Source organism: Anticarsia gemmatalis, chromosome 16 (assembly GCF_050436995.1).
Source record: "Anticarsia gemmatalis isolate Benzon Research Colony breed Stoneville strain chromosome 16, ilAntGemm2 primary, whole genome shotgun sequence".
NCBI lineage: Eukaryota > Metazoa > Arthropoda > Insecta > Lepidoptera > Erebidae > Anticarsia > Anticarsia gemmatalis.
This window is the reverse complement of record NC_134760.1, coordinates 3,743,302-3,757,216: the sequence shown is the minus strand read 5'-3', so window position 1 is coordinate 3,757,216 and position 13,915 is coordinate 3,743,302. Positions and strand designations below refer to the sequence as shown.

Genomic DNA, 13,915 nt, shown 5'->3' with positions numbered 1-13,915 from the left:
ATTCTGCGATTTGCCCTAGAATTTTCACGTGGTTTTTCACATTTCGGCATGTTTTATAGAAATATATTGTATTTTTGAATAAAATTGGCGATAATGCATCGACTTGCATCTGCCAGGAATTTATATCAAAGTTCTTTTCATGGGGTTTCATTACCCTCGAACAATTCAGTCAGAAGTTCTTCAATTACTGAAATAAAATGTTCTTTTTGTCGAAGGATTTTATTATGCCGCAGCGGTGCAGGTAAATTATTACTTTATTACCTCTTAAACCCTAGTTTATCACAATTATTGCAAATTAACATTGATTTTGCATTAAGACGCATAGGTTACCCAATTGCATAACACGAGTTTTCTTCTTTCTAGAAAATATCTACACAACAAGACACCAGTCTACGAAAACGGCTAATTTACTTAGTTCAACCAGAAAAAAGAAGCATAAATCTTATAAGAAATATGGGGAATTACTTGAAGGTTTGTATTGTTTATTTTCAGACACACACATTAATGGTTATGGTGCCCCTAAAATGTAAACACAATTTTTTTTAGTTGGTGATCAAGCCATGACGGAGACCAAGGTTTCAATAAGCAAATTGCGTGCTGTGCATCTCTCTAAACTAGCCACAAGTCCAGTTTCCTTAGGTCAACTTCATCAATTAACCACAAAAGCGATAAAAAATTCAAAAGTGGCTGAAGTGGATTCAGAACTTCTTCAAAGTGTCAGAGAAAAACTATTAAAGAAAACAGCATCTGTAAATAATTATTCTACATCAGCTACGGGGAACTCGAAAATTGGAGATATTGTGTTAGAAGATGATAAATGTGCATTGATATATACAAGTCACTCCTTATCAAATATGGAAGATAAACTAAAGACAAAAAAATACATAGATATGGTGAAAGAAAGTTATTATAATTTTAGAAAAGCAACAATTTATGACCAAAGGTTGCAAGACCTGAGGTATGCAATAAGTGAAGGAATAACACAGGAATTAAATTTAAATGAAGTGACTTCAAATAAAAGTGATCTGGCTAGTGAAGATGACTTCTTCCATCCGTTGCACAAGGGCCCACATGCTGTGTTCAGGGAGCTGTTTATAGATAATCAATTAGATAGCTATGACCAAGAACTTATGAACCATATAACAAGTATTCAGTAAGTACAAACATTAAATTATCTTTTAAATTAGTAATTATAGTTATGAAATAATTTAAATCAAAATTTTATACTTAAAGCTAGCTACACTCTGCATTACAAAGATATTGTTGATCTTTTAGTTAAACATACTAGCAAGTTAATCTTCCTCTCTTTTGCGCAAATAATATGGTCACAAATAAATTAAATCTATTCATAGCTTTATTCCCAAACCAGAGCTGAATATTTAGCTCCAATTTTTATTTGTTTTAATCCATGTTCCATAGGGCTCAAGGTCTAGCACATCCAGCTATAGATGACTTATATGGTGATTCTTCAATACATAATGAAATACCTGACACCAGGGAAGATGTAGATCTGGATGTTGCTGAAACAATACCAGTTAAGGCAATGAAGATAAAGAAGGCGTAAGTTTTTACTGGCGACACTTTTTTTTTTTTTTATATAATAGCTTGCTTTGACCCGCTGCTGTGCAAAGGCTTTCCCTATGCATTCCCAATGTATTTCGTATCTGGTGGTAAATAAAAATGGATGTATACTGGTCACAGGCCAGACGCACTAATAATATTGAAAAAGTTAATTATAAGATCAGAGTTCTATATGATAGCTGCATTTAAAAAAAAATCCTGATATGTGAAAACACGGGTGAAACAGTTAGATAAATTATGAAAAACTTCATTTTTAACACTATGTTTTCTACATAAACATTACAATTCATTCATCTGCACTTTGAACACAACTTAGCTATCTGCATTAGTTAGATCTTGCATAAATCTGTATAATTCAGTCACGATTTACATTGTTCGTTTCAAAACTGTTTTACTTGATTTAAACCTCTTACATGACTTGAGAAGATAAATAACTTTATACATAATCTATTAGTTTCATTTAAATATTTTATTTACATTGCCTTGTACACTACAGTCTACTTCTGTGGCGCGGTCGGTAGTGTATCCGACTGCTAGCCACAAGGTCCTGGGTTCGATTCTCAGGTCAGACAAAGTGCAATTTTCAGATTTTATATTAGTATAATTATTAAACACCTCTGCCTACACCTTCGGGTATAACTGGCGTGATATTGTGTGTCTAATGTATGTATGTATGTATTTACATAATATATGTCCATTGCAGAAAACAAGCTCTGAGGGAAAAGAACAAGGTGAAGCGCGAGAAACGTCGGGCGAAACAAGAGTTAAACATGAAGCAAGACATCAAAGAGATGGAGAGGCAAGGCAAGCAAGAATCCTTGCATAAAGTCCTCACATCACACCTGCAGCTACTCTGCTCACTAAATATGATACAAGAGGTAAAGTTATTTATGTTGCTATATATTTTTAGACCGGTAATATAGTCCAGATTTCCTTACGAGATGGGTTTATTTGTTTCCATACGTAAATTTATGTGCAACATTTTGCTACATTGTTTTACGTAGTGCCTGATTTGTCCTAGGTTTACGCTCAATTTGCGAAAGCTAATAAACCGCGCTTGCTACCCATGGCTCATATCAAAGTAATGCAACTTAAACCGTAATGCGCGCTTATTTTAAAAATGTTATCATTTGAACATTATATTATTTATATTATTATTTTACCCATATAAAGAAGTTCGGCAACTTGACTTAAGTTTACTTTTTAAACTACAAACAATATTTTGTGTAAGTGTGTCAATTATCGCCTCGTCTGTCTGGTGTGACTGAATAGTTCACGTAGGTGATGTAGGTCACGTCTATTTGCGTTAATACCTCGTATACACAATCATTACCCGTACTGTGAATTGGTACTTATGTACTGTAAAGATCTATGGAAGGAATATGGATAACGTAAACGCATTAATATTATAAATGCGAAGGTCATTCTTTGCATCTATAACGCTTTCATTGCTAACTTGTTAAACCGATTTACGTAGAAGATGGAACTTGCTTTTAATAAAAAATATGTTTTATTGACATAAGATCTGTTACAATATCCATACATTGTCCTGACATTTATGCTAGCCGAAGCTGTGTTACGGATGCCAATGTTTTCTTCTCTGACAACAACTCTTGTTTAAGAACCTGAATTGGCATAAAACGAAAAGAGTATTGAGAAAAAAAAAAATAGAAATTACGAAGACGAAGAGGTCACGTGTAATAAATATTTAATGCAATTTTAAATCAAAACGTAACGAATGTTCTGCTTTACGATTTGTAATTCATCACTAACCTACATAACATCTTAAATAGTAGTTATCTCTCTTATCAGCATGTCGCTGACCGAGTGTGATAAACAAGAACAAGGAACTACTGATAACGGTACATTAAGCCAGATTGTAATGCCAGTTATCTGTTCCCAGATTGGTTGACTTTTTTGCGTCCTAATTTGAGATACATATAATAAAAACGTAATAAACAAATCTGAAGTGACGCATCAAAGAATGCTCCTCACGTTTACGCAGTTAAAAGTTACGACGAAAGTAAGAACTTGGATGATTGTCCTGATTAATGTTACATGCTAAAAAAATGTAATTGACAATAAGTATTAGCTTAATTACTTTTACTAATATTTCGAATTATTTTTATAATCATATTTTATACAAGCGACCCGCTTCGACTTCGCCCGGTGCAGGGTTAGTCGTAACAAAATATACACTCAATCCTTTCTCGCAAATCAGTAGTTTCTGTTGTTATAACATTTTAAATATTTTCAGTTAGACGCAAACAGACAGATGCGGCGGAAAGACCCAATATTATAATAAGTAGTGATAGCCAAATTACCTTTGCTTTCTTAATTTAAAATGCGTTTTATTATTCTGTATGTTATGGTTCAGCAAATGTATTTAATAATTTATCATAATGCGAATGTTTTGGTTTCAGGCGCATCAAGTATTACAGTATTATAGGCATAGAGGGTTGAGGGTCATGAATCATCCTAGGATCAATGACGTCAAAGTATACAATACGCTGCTCCACGGATATGCTAAAGTAGTAAGTATTGCAGATATTTACAGTAATATGATTACATCGCGATGTTACAGAAATATGTAGTAGCAACCAATCGGTAAATAACTATATATTTCCCTACAAATAAATTTTATTAATTTTGAGATCACTATAAATCTACCTTTATAATAATTGTATAGACATGCCAAACCATTATACTATTTATTTGACTTTTCGGCTACGTCCAGCTTGCCTAACGTCCGCAACGCCGAAACGAATATTTGCACCCGACTTTATACAGAGTCAGTGCGTATCATACCTTATGATACTATAACTTACGGCAGCCTATCTACATAATAATATTCTGCTTTTATTTTCAGGGCATGTTAGATAAAACTAAAGAGTTATTACACTCAATGTCCGAGGATGGCATACAAATGGACGCGCAGACTTACGCGGCAGTGTTCGAATGTATCGAGAGAACAGATCCTATCAACAAGTTGGACTTACTTAAACATTATCAACAGGAAATGTATGGCAAGGTTAGTACTGCCACTTATTTCATACCAACTTTTATACTTTAATTAGAACGTTCATATGCGCAATTTACGTATACTAACTTGCGCGCCCGTTTACGTAATCTTGTGTGCACGAGTGTGCACGCATGGATGTTTAGTCTTATTTTCTAAACAGCTATAATTATCTATATTAGAAACGAATACTATGATGTTACAACCATTCGAAATCACAGTTATATTTACGACTTTGGTTGATATGTACCATCAAACAGGAAAAACAATTTGTATTGCACACTTTTAATTCGAATTATATGTTCCCTTTCCAGAATATACCCCTAAACGACTTACTAGACAAATCAAAGTTTCTCTACGATCAACGTGAAGTAGTTCTACAAGCGATACATAGATTAGAGCCGTCATTTGAGCCTAAATACACGCCGCCGGTACTCGACTACAACTGTCCCCTACTAGACAAACTCACTCTCAACAATGTCGAGAATAGACACGGACTTATGACGTCACCAGCCGGTGATATATTGTCCCTTGAAGAAATGATCAGTAAGGGAAAGGAACAACTCGAAATGGAAATCAAAGGGGATGTCGAGATCGAGAATATTAGTGTTAAGGATGAGACGTCTCCTACTGTTGTGTTTTGTGTGAGTATAAATGTTATGGTATTTTGAACTCTATGTGATTATTACTAAAGTCATCAATTGATAAAAGTCAGCGTTTCAAATGTTTTAATACTTGCTCCAAACATAGCTTTTATCTATAGCCCTCGTTTGCTATCAGAAAATTGAGGGTAGGTGTGATGTTTTACGCTCGAAAGATCACTCTAACTCTACACAGTGTCTGCCTTGACTACATCAAACTAAAATATAAAACATTTCTCCCGTTAATATAACAAAAAAAAGAGTTACGAATCGCATGTCTTAATTGATACATTTATTCGTTTACAGAGGAAGAAACTGGAAGAGACTCAAAAGGAATGGCGCGGCGTGGTCCACGAGGCTTTTGTTCGTAACCTCGGCACGCTCAAGTCACAGAGCTGTGCGTCACACTCGGCCATCACGCTCTACCCCTATCTTAAGGTTTTAGACGTAAGTGAACAAAATATTATCGTGATTTTACACTAATAAAGTTACTTAATTCAGATTGACTAAAGTTCATACTAGATGGCGCCACTTGTACTGCTCTATTATAATAGATTACCACGATTTAATTTGTTACAGGTTGACCAATTCGTAGATTTGATAATGGTTGAACTGACTAAACTGGTGGACGGCAGTGAAACATACAGTCCCACGCTCAAATTGTTGCAGAGGGATTTAGGAACACAAGTATATCAAAAGTAAGTTATTTTATTACTATTATTTAGCATTAATAATATTTTCATCACATTACTTTGTTTTTTCTTGACCTTTGAATATGGGCGCGGGTATTTGGTATGGTCGATGTACCGGAAAAAATTCAAATTGTCTCATCTCATAGGTATTATAGCTCCTAGAAACACGATTATTGGTGTTTACATCGATTACATAAAGGACTCCTTATTTCTTAAACTATATGTATAACATAATTTAATTACGATTTATCATTATAATTCAACTTCTCATTTGCTTCTGTAGATATCAGATAGAGCAGTACCGCAACAACGGCATCATGCACAAGATCGGGCGCATCTACGAGAAGTACTGCGAGTGGTACGTGAGGCGACAGTCGGTGGACGACACCGGCCTGCCCTACAACGGCCGCCAGGCGTGGCAGACGCTCATACATCTCAATAGAGAGGGACCTAGTATGGTAAGTACAGCTTTACTTTAGTCGATTGATATGTTTAGTAGTACGGGCTTTGTTTTCGCCTTCTTCTTTTTTAAATAGCCTTTGCCTTCGACTTACGCTTGAAAAGTCTTTTTAAAGTAAAAATTTTCTGTTTTACTCCAGCCTATCTGCATATTATTATAACATTTCTTTCTCTCTTTCGTGACTGAAAAACAAATGTCCTGTACGGACATAGTTTCCATCATACAGCCTCACCTTTGTAATCTGCGTATACGGGTGTATACGTTATTGTCGTAGCATAGGTTATAATGTTTGCTGATTCATGATTTTTTGTTTGTAGGACATAGACGAATCACCTTGGCCTGTGGAGATGCGACAGAATATCGGGAAGTTCCTGTACAATATTATAATTAACGATGTAAAAATTGACGTTAATATGTTCAAGCCCAAAGCTAAAGAGTAAGTAAATACCTAATGTATTTTACTTGTGGTACAACAAATTTTTATTAAAAAAATATACTATTTGCAATTTTGCATCAATATTTTGTTTAGTTTTGTACCGCGTGTGTGCGCGTATTTCATTATGATGCTGGGTAATGTTTAATCGGTTATTGCAGTGTAATCGCTTAGTCTAGTTCTAGTTTGGAATTCTGAAGTGTTATTTTGATACTAGCTGGAATTTAACTAGATTGAATTTTAGTTCGATTGTCGGTTGGAAGATATGTATGAGTGTTAATACGTACATTGTGTCGGGCAGGAAGAAGTTGCCGGCGGTGTACAAGGTGCACCGTCCGTGGGGCCGCCTGGTGCGGCTGGAGCTCAAGCCGCACCCCGCGCTGGCGCGCCTGTGGGCCGGCGCCGCCGCGCGCCGCCTGCGCATGCGCGCCGCCCTGGTGCCTACGGCCGCGCCGCCCCCGCCCTGGGCCTCGCCCACCAAGGGCGCGCTGCTCGTTACTCCCACGCCATTCATCAGGTAACTACTATCACTACCTTGTTCACCGTCACTCACTCATGCATGGTGCAACAATGTACACACATTATTTGAAACCCATTTTTACAACATGTCGCCTCTAAACATGTAACGAGTCTAAAAGAAGACATAAGTACTTGTGCCTCGCTAAACCATCTATTTTGCTTATCATAATGTGATACAAAAGTGTAGAAATGTGCCATTAAACTAAATTTATGAAATACAACACCTAATTCTTTACTAACATTTGTACTAAAATCTTCAAGAAACGAATCATACGGTATTCTGTTTGATAAAGGATGCCATTCTACGTGATGAGTCAATGGAAGCGCTTGGAGTCAGCACCGCCGGAAACTTTGTACCCGGTACTGGACAGTCTCAACCAACTGGGCGAAGTGCCGTGGGTCATCAACCAACCTATCCTCGACTTGCAAATAAAATTGTTTAGGTATGTACAATAATTAATTATTAAAACCTAGAGTTCCAAAAATATTGTTTCTCTACGTAAGTTCTTCCAAAAATCAGAAGTAGAGTAAGAGACAAGTTAATAAAAACGATTTTAATAAACTATTATTAATATAAAATAGCGTTCAATATTCAACGGAACTTGCTTGTATAATAAAAAATAATATCAACTGTTCTATAACATATGGTTTGAAAGGCTTAAAATATTTTCAAGTCTTGTTTCTTTTTTCTTCGCCTCAGGCAATTATTAACCAAAAAATATAATAATTTCCATCATTAGGGCGGGTGGTAACAAGAAGCTAGACATCCCCCCACCGTCGTCGGCACTAGACTTGTCTCAGTTCGAGGCGGCGGGCGGGGCGGGCGGCGCCAGCGCGGCCGACTCGTTCAAGCGGCGCGTGGCGCTCAACCGGGCCCGCGCCGAGATGCACTCGCTCTGGTGCGACTCGCTCTACAAGCTGTCGCTCGCCAACCACTACAGGTGAACTAGATTTACATACATACATACATACATTCATTATACAAGAGTCATTTATTTATCCCTAATTAAAGATCTTTTTATTACCTATAATTTTGCCATACTATGACTTATTTTATAGTTGTGATTTTACCGAAAACTCTGTTATACGTCTTTGCTTCATTAAAGGTACAAGGTACATCTCTTTCCCTACAGCCGAAATTTAATGTCATATTTGTTTTTATTATTTACTTCTATAAATTTTATGCCGTTCTCTTTTTATTGTCATCCTTAATTTTTTAAAGTAAAAATTGTTTATATACTGTTTAAATAATGTAATGTTAATTCTCCCCAGACACTCCGTGTTCTGGTTGCCGCACAACCTGGACTTCCGCGGTCGCGTGTACGCGTGCGGGCCGCACGTGTCCGCGCTGGGCGCCGACACTCAGCGCGCGTTGTTACGCTTCGCCACCAAGAAGCCGCTCGGGCCGCGCGGACTCATGTGGCTCAAGCTACACGCCATCAACCTTACTGGCACTATGAAGAAGAGCACTGTCGATGAGAGGTGACTTTACTGCTGTTTAAATAGAATCTTTGTTACAAGAATCAGTTTTGATGCAAGTTTATGCTATATTTTGTCGTCTTTTAAACGATATGTGTACGTGCACGTGTACGCACACTAAAATACATTCACGTTTGCTTGACTGTGATGTTACATACATGTGTGCTTGATATTACAAGCATTGAAAAAAATATCATAAATGTGACCTTTAAAAAAATTGTCTGTAAGTATTTAACATCAAAACCATTATTAAATACGAGTTCTAATGTTTATGTGTGGCTAATTAATTAATTTATTTATTTGTTCCAAGATTGTCGTACGCTGATGAAATAATGGACAAGATCTTGGACTCGGCGGACAGGCCGCTGGACGGTGAGGGATGGTGGACACAGTCTGAAGAGCCGTGGCAGACACTCGCATGTTGCATGGAGATCGCTAATGCTGTACGATCACCTAATCCTGAAGGTACTGTTTAAATAATAAATTGGTTTAAAGTGTAACCAAACGTTTGGATAAGCGATAGATAGTGTTAAATTATGTATTTGAAGGATACCCAGTGAATTAATATAACGGACAAAATATTTAGTCATATTCCAAAATATTCAGCTTAGTAAACTTATCTTAAATTTGAGTTTCTGTACAAATTCTAAAGGGGTGATTTCGTTATTTATTGGTAAATGCCTTACAGTCCATACAATAATTGCCAGAAAAGATATACCAAAAATCCTCTTCAGTACCTGACCAAGACTTCATTAGATGCCTATTTCAAGTACAATATATTAATATATGTATGCTTGTATGCTTAGAGTACTTGTGCGGGTTCCCGGTGCACCAGGACGGGTCGTGCAACGGCCTGCAGCACTACGCGGCGCTGGGCGGGGACGCGGCCGGCGCTGCCGCAGTCAACCTGGCGCCGCTGCCGCGCCCGCAGGACGTCTACAGCGCCGTCGCCGCACTCGTATATACTACATTATATATTTACATTGATTTTTATCACTGGAAGTGTTTCCGACATTTATGACGTCATATTTTGACGGCATAACCTGTTAAAAAAGTACATGAATACGTGTGTACATTCGTGTATCTTGAACGTATACGAGTTTATACGTATCAAAACATGCCCCAAATCACTTTTAAAATATATTATTACATTAGTATTGCATGCTTTTGCAGATATCTCATGCAGATGTTAACCTTTGTTAGTATGGGAACGTAACATTACTTATTTTAAACATTAATTTATTGAACTGCAAACAACGCAAATTAGATAATTCATTCAAAAGGGTTGTAGGTCAAACGAATACATCAAAATTCGATATGTATTACTAAGTACCTTCCCCTGTTTGTTTCACACAGGTAGAGGAGATGCGAGTACGTGACGCGGCGGCGGGCGTGCCCGCTGCAGTCATACTGGAGAACTTTGTACGAAGGAAGGTGATCAAGCAGACCGTCATGACCACCGTGTACGGAGTCACTAGGTTCGGAGCCCGACTGCAAATCGCTAAACAGCTGAAAGGTAAGTTTGATCAAAATAATAAATGAAAACATTTATATTTTTGGTTATGTAAATGCAATGAATTGCGTTTAAAGGCATTTTTTGCACTAAGTTTGAATCTCTTGCCAAAAACAAACACATAAAACATGTATTTATCTGTGACTGACTCAAGTATGTTAAGCAGTAAACTCGAAACATTGACACTTTACACTAGCTGATATTCTTTGATGCCTCCAGTATGAACTAATACTTATTTGTTTTGACAGATATCGACGAGTTCCCCAAAGAGCACGTGTGGTCGTGCTCTCAGTATCTCACGGCGAAGACGTTCGACAGTCTGCGAGAAATGTTCACTTCCACCAAACTTATACAGGACTGGTTCACCGACTGTGCCAAGTTAGTAACTTTATATTCATAATATGTAAAAGTGCAATATTGCAATAGTATCATATTATGTAATTGCTTCACTAGATATTCATTACCGGTCATTTGTAGTCATCTTTCAAACCTGCGTTACGGATACTTGCGTATACGTGCACGTATACGTATTGACATTCCAAGAAATGAATTAATGTACATAACAATATTTTGCACAACTATATGTAACTTAAATAAGCAGGAACAGAAGCGAATAACATAATAAACTACAAATACGTATTGCTAACTGTATATAAGCAGTTATTTTGTAAATATGTATCGTGCGCAGACTGATATCGGGCGTGTGCGGCGAGAGCGTGGAGTGGGTGACGCCGCTGGGCCTGCCCGTGGTGCAGCCCTACTACCGCCGCGCCGGGCCCGCCACCTGCACCTACCGCGCGCCCATCGACCAGCAACAGTCAGTATACTTGCCTCCATAACACTTTGACAATACCTTGTCCATGTGTTTGTTTTGTACCAGATTGTGTTTTATTATAAAACACTTTGTTTTTGATTCATCGAATAGTATTTTAACAGTGTTTTTAGAGTTGTTAATAACTTGTAAAATACTTGTATCGATACTTTTTACACACTTTGTCCTCTAGTGTATCCACTATAATTTTTTACTGTTTTGCAGTCATATTCTGAAGTAAAGCATGTTGAACCGTTTTAGCCCAAGATTGTTTAATGAAAATTGGTCGAAACTGTAATATTTATGTAATATGTATGTGGTTGCTTCAGACGTCCGTGCACGATGAAGCAGCGCAACGCGTTCCCGCCCAACTTCATCCACTCGCTGGACTCGTCGCACATGATGCTGACGGGGCTGCAGTGCCAGGCCGCCGCCGTCACCTTCGTGTCCGTGCACGACTGCTTCTGGACGCACCCGCACACCGTCGATCTCATGAACAAGGTACATTACTAACTGTACTTCGTACAAAGTATTTGAAATAGTCATATAATTTTAACATTTATGGAAAAGCTGGCCAAAATTATTTACTTATCTACTCTTCATCTTGTCTATCAAAGTAGACATACCCTATAGGCTTTCAAATTTATCCCCTAATATTATTTTGTTCATACTTAAATGGGACGTAAAATTACGTATACGTGAAGTACGTATCTTTTATCTAGTAGTTATTAGAAAAGCCAAATGATTTGCTTCACATTGACTCTCTAATTTAGTGAATTGGTTTAGAATAAAAGTTAAATTCGAAATGTGCTTTTTTCCAGATTTGTCGAGAACAGTTTGTAGCACTGCACTCACAGCCGATTCTAGAAGATTTATCCGAATTTATGGTCAAACGATACAGTTATGATGAAAGGTAAGATCCCTACATCTATAAATCTATACTAATTAGTTTAAACAGCATTCTTAACAACTACTTACATTGTTTCAGTGAGTTGGAAGAGAGAAGTGCGGTGAACAAAAAGCGTGTCAATAGCTTACTACAGAAAGTGCCGAGCAAAGGAGACTTTGATCTCAACAGTGTTCTCAGATCAGTATACTTTTTCAGTTAAACGACAACAAAACTAACTCTAGACAGAGTTGACATTTCGAATATTTTAAACACGATTTTTGTAAGAACTCAAATAGAGTAAACGGGTTGATTTAATATTTTACGGTATGTACGGTTCCTCACTAATTGCCATTGTTACAGTTCCATAGCGCAACGATATTATTTAAGTAGATTACCTATTAGTATTATATTATACGAACTAGAATCATTATCCCCATACTTAAAATCGCTGCAAAATATAACAAACTGGCAATATTTACCTGTTGCTTGCATTAGTTTGGGAATTCTCTATTAAAACGATTGGCAATTTAGCGTGGCTTTTAAGTAAGGAGATGAGAGCTTATCCACAATAATTTGGAAAGGGAGAAACTGAGAGCAATTATCGAATCGGTACTTATTACTGGTAAGCCTTAGTACTTGGAGATAAGAAGTTTAAAGGAGTATGGTATAAAAAAGTACCCTCAAAAAATGTATATTCCAAAATATATCATTGAGACTAGTGATAGACTGAATTGTACGTGTGATGCTTGATGAATGCCTTTTGTAACTTTCTATTGTACGTTAATTAACACTGTGCTAAGAATTTTATACATTCTTATTTCTACTTCCATAGAATTAACTTTGGGTTTAGTTTGTATTGTCACAATAACATGAAATTATTGTACTTTAGTCAACTAGCTGTTTGTATACAAATCTATAACGATTTTCAAAATATTGCCACTTGTAAACGTAATTCTACTGTAAACGGCAAACGACATCTTATATACGCTCTGCCAGTGACCACGACCGGTGTAACTCGGTCGAAACATCGAGTAACAAATAACGTACCGCAAACCGTTAAATATGAAAGGCGTATAAGCCTCGTTTACAACAGAATTAGATTCTATTAATACTATAAACTTAACAAGCATATTATATTATTGAACTTTTAGGATTAAATTGATATGATGTTCTGAATAGATGCAAAAAGATGTTCATAAGATTTGTATGCAAAGAGCTAAAGTATTATATTAATTATGTTTTGTAAATATAACAATTCTTTTGGTTTACTCTTGTAGAGTACAAAATATTCTAGTTGATACAAGTTATAAGTTTGTGAAGGACACATAATGCTCGACGGATTCGTCCATTGTAAATTAAGTAGTGAACCAAATATCGCGAGACTGGAGTTTGTATGATTTCAGTCTTTGTTGTTAACTTGTTGCGTGTGCGATGCAGCATAACAAACTGTGATTGTTAGTAGTTGATTAAACTAAGTTGAATTGTACCACTTGTTTTATTGTATCTATACCATTTTTATAAGCAAAATATTATGTTTTCTTGCTACATACATAATTATCACGTCTGTAATACCCGATGGTGTAAAAAGATGTGTGTGAAATATTAACAATGAAAGATGTAATAAGGGGCAAGTCTATTGCTATAATATATCGTGAACTTATACAAAAGTGAAATATTTATATTTATTCTATTTATATGTTATTTTTGTGCAGTCTACAGTAGTTCTACATGCGGCATATCCTACTATTATTGTTATATTCTGACTATTTTCGAACAACATATCTAACTACCCTATTTAACATTACCGTGTCAGCTTATAAACACATGTTGTTCTAAAGTTAAAGACTTGTATAACAATTTTACAGTAGGCAATGACCT

At 36.5% G+C, this 13,915-nt stretch overlaps 1 protein-coding gene across 1 annotated transcript; it reads left to right on the top strand.

The window, feature by feature from the left end:
* The first annotated feature begins 1 nt into the window (after position 1).
* On the top strand, positions 2-13,523 carry PolrMT (mitochondrial RNA polymerase). The gene is made up of 24 exons (XM_076124289.1): positions 2-241; positions 364-471; positions 547-1,153; positions 1,420-1,560; positions 2,285-2,459; positions 4,005-4,115; positions 4,451-4,612; positions 4,915-5,244; positions 5,548-5,688; positions 5,821-5,939; positions 6,217-6,391; positions 6,711-6,829; positions 7,128-7,343; positions 7,639-7,788; positions 8,086-8,286; positions 8,618-8,827; positions 9,135-9,289; positions 9,631-9,782; positions 10,181-10,340; positions 10,586-10,715; positions 11,026-11,154; positions 11,478-11,649; positions 11,970-12,061; positions 12,137-13,523. Exons 1-24 carry the CDS (start codon positions 94-96, stop codon positions 12,255-12,257), a joined length of 4,224 nt encoding a protein of 1,407 aa, XP_075980404.1. The 5' UTR covers positions 2-93; the 3' UTR covers positions 12,258-13,523.
* Positions 13,524-13,915: the final 392 nt, after the last annotated feature.

Coding starts and splice junctions, on each gene's coding strand:
- PolrMT (XM_076124289.1), top strand. CDS start 94: ATGCATCGACTTGCATCTGCCAGGAATTTATATCAAAGTTCTTTTCAT. Junction 4,116..4,450: donor TCCACGGATATGCTAAAGTA/GTAAGTATTGCA, acceptor TTTTATTTTCAG/GGCATGTTAGATAAAACTAA. Junction 5,940..6,216: donor GGAACACAAGTATATCAAAA/GTAAGTTATTTT, acceptor TTGCTTCTGTAG/ATATCAGATAGAGCAGTACC.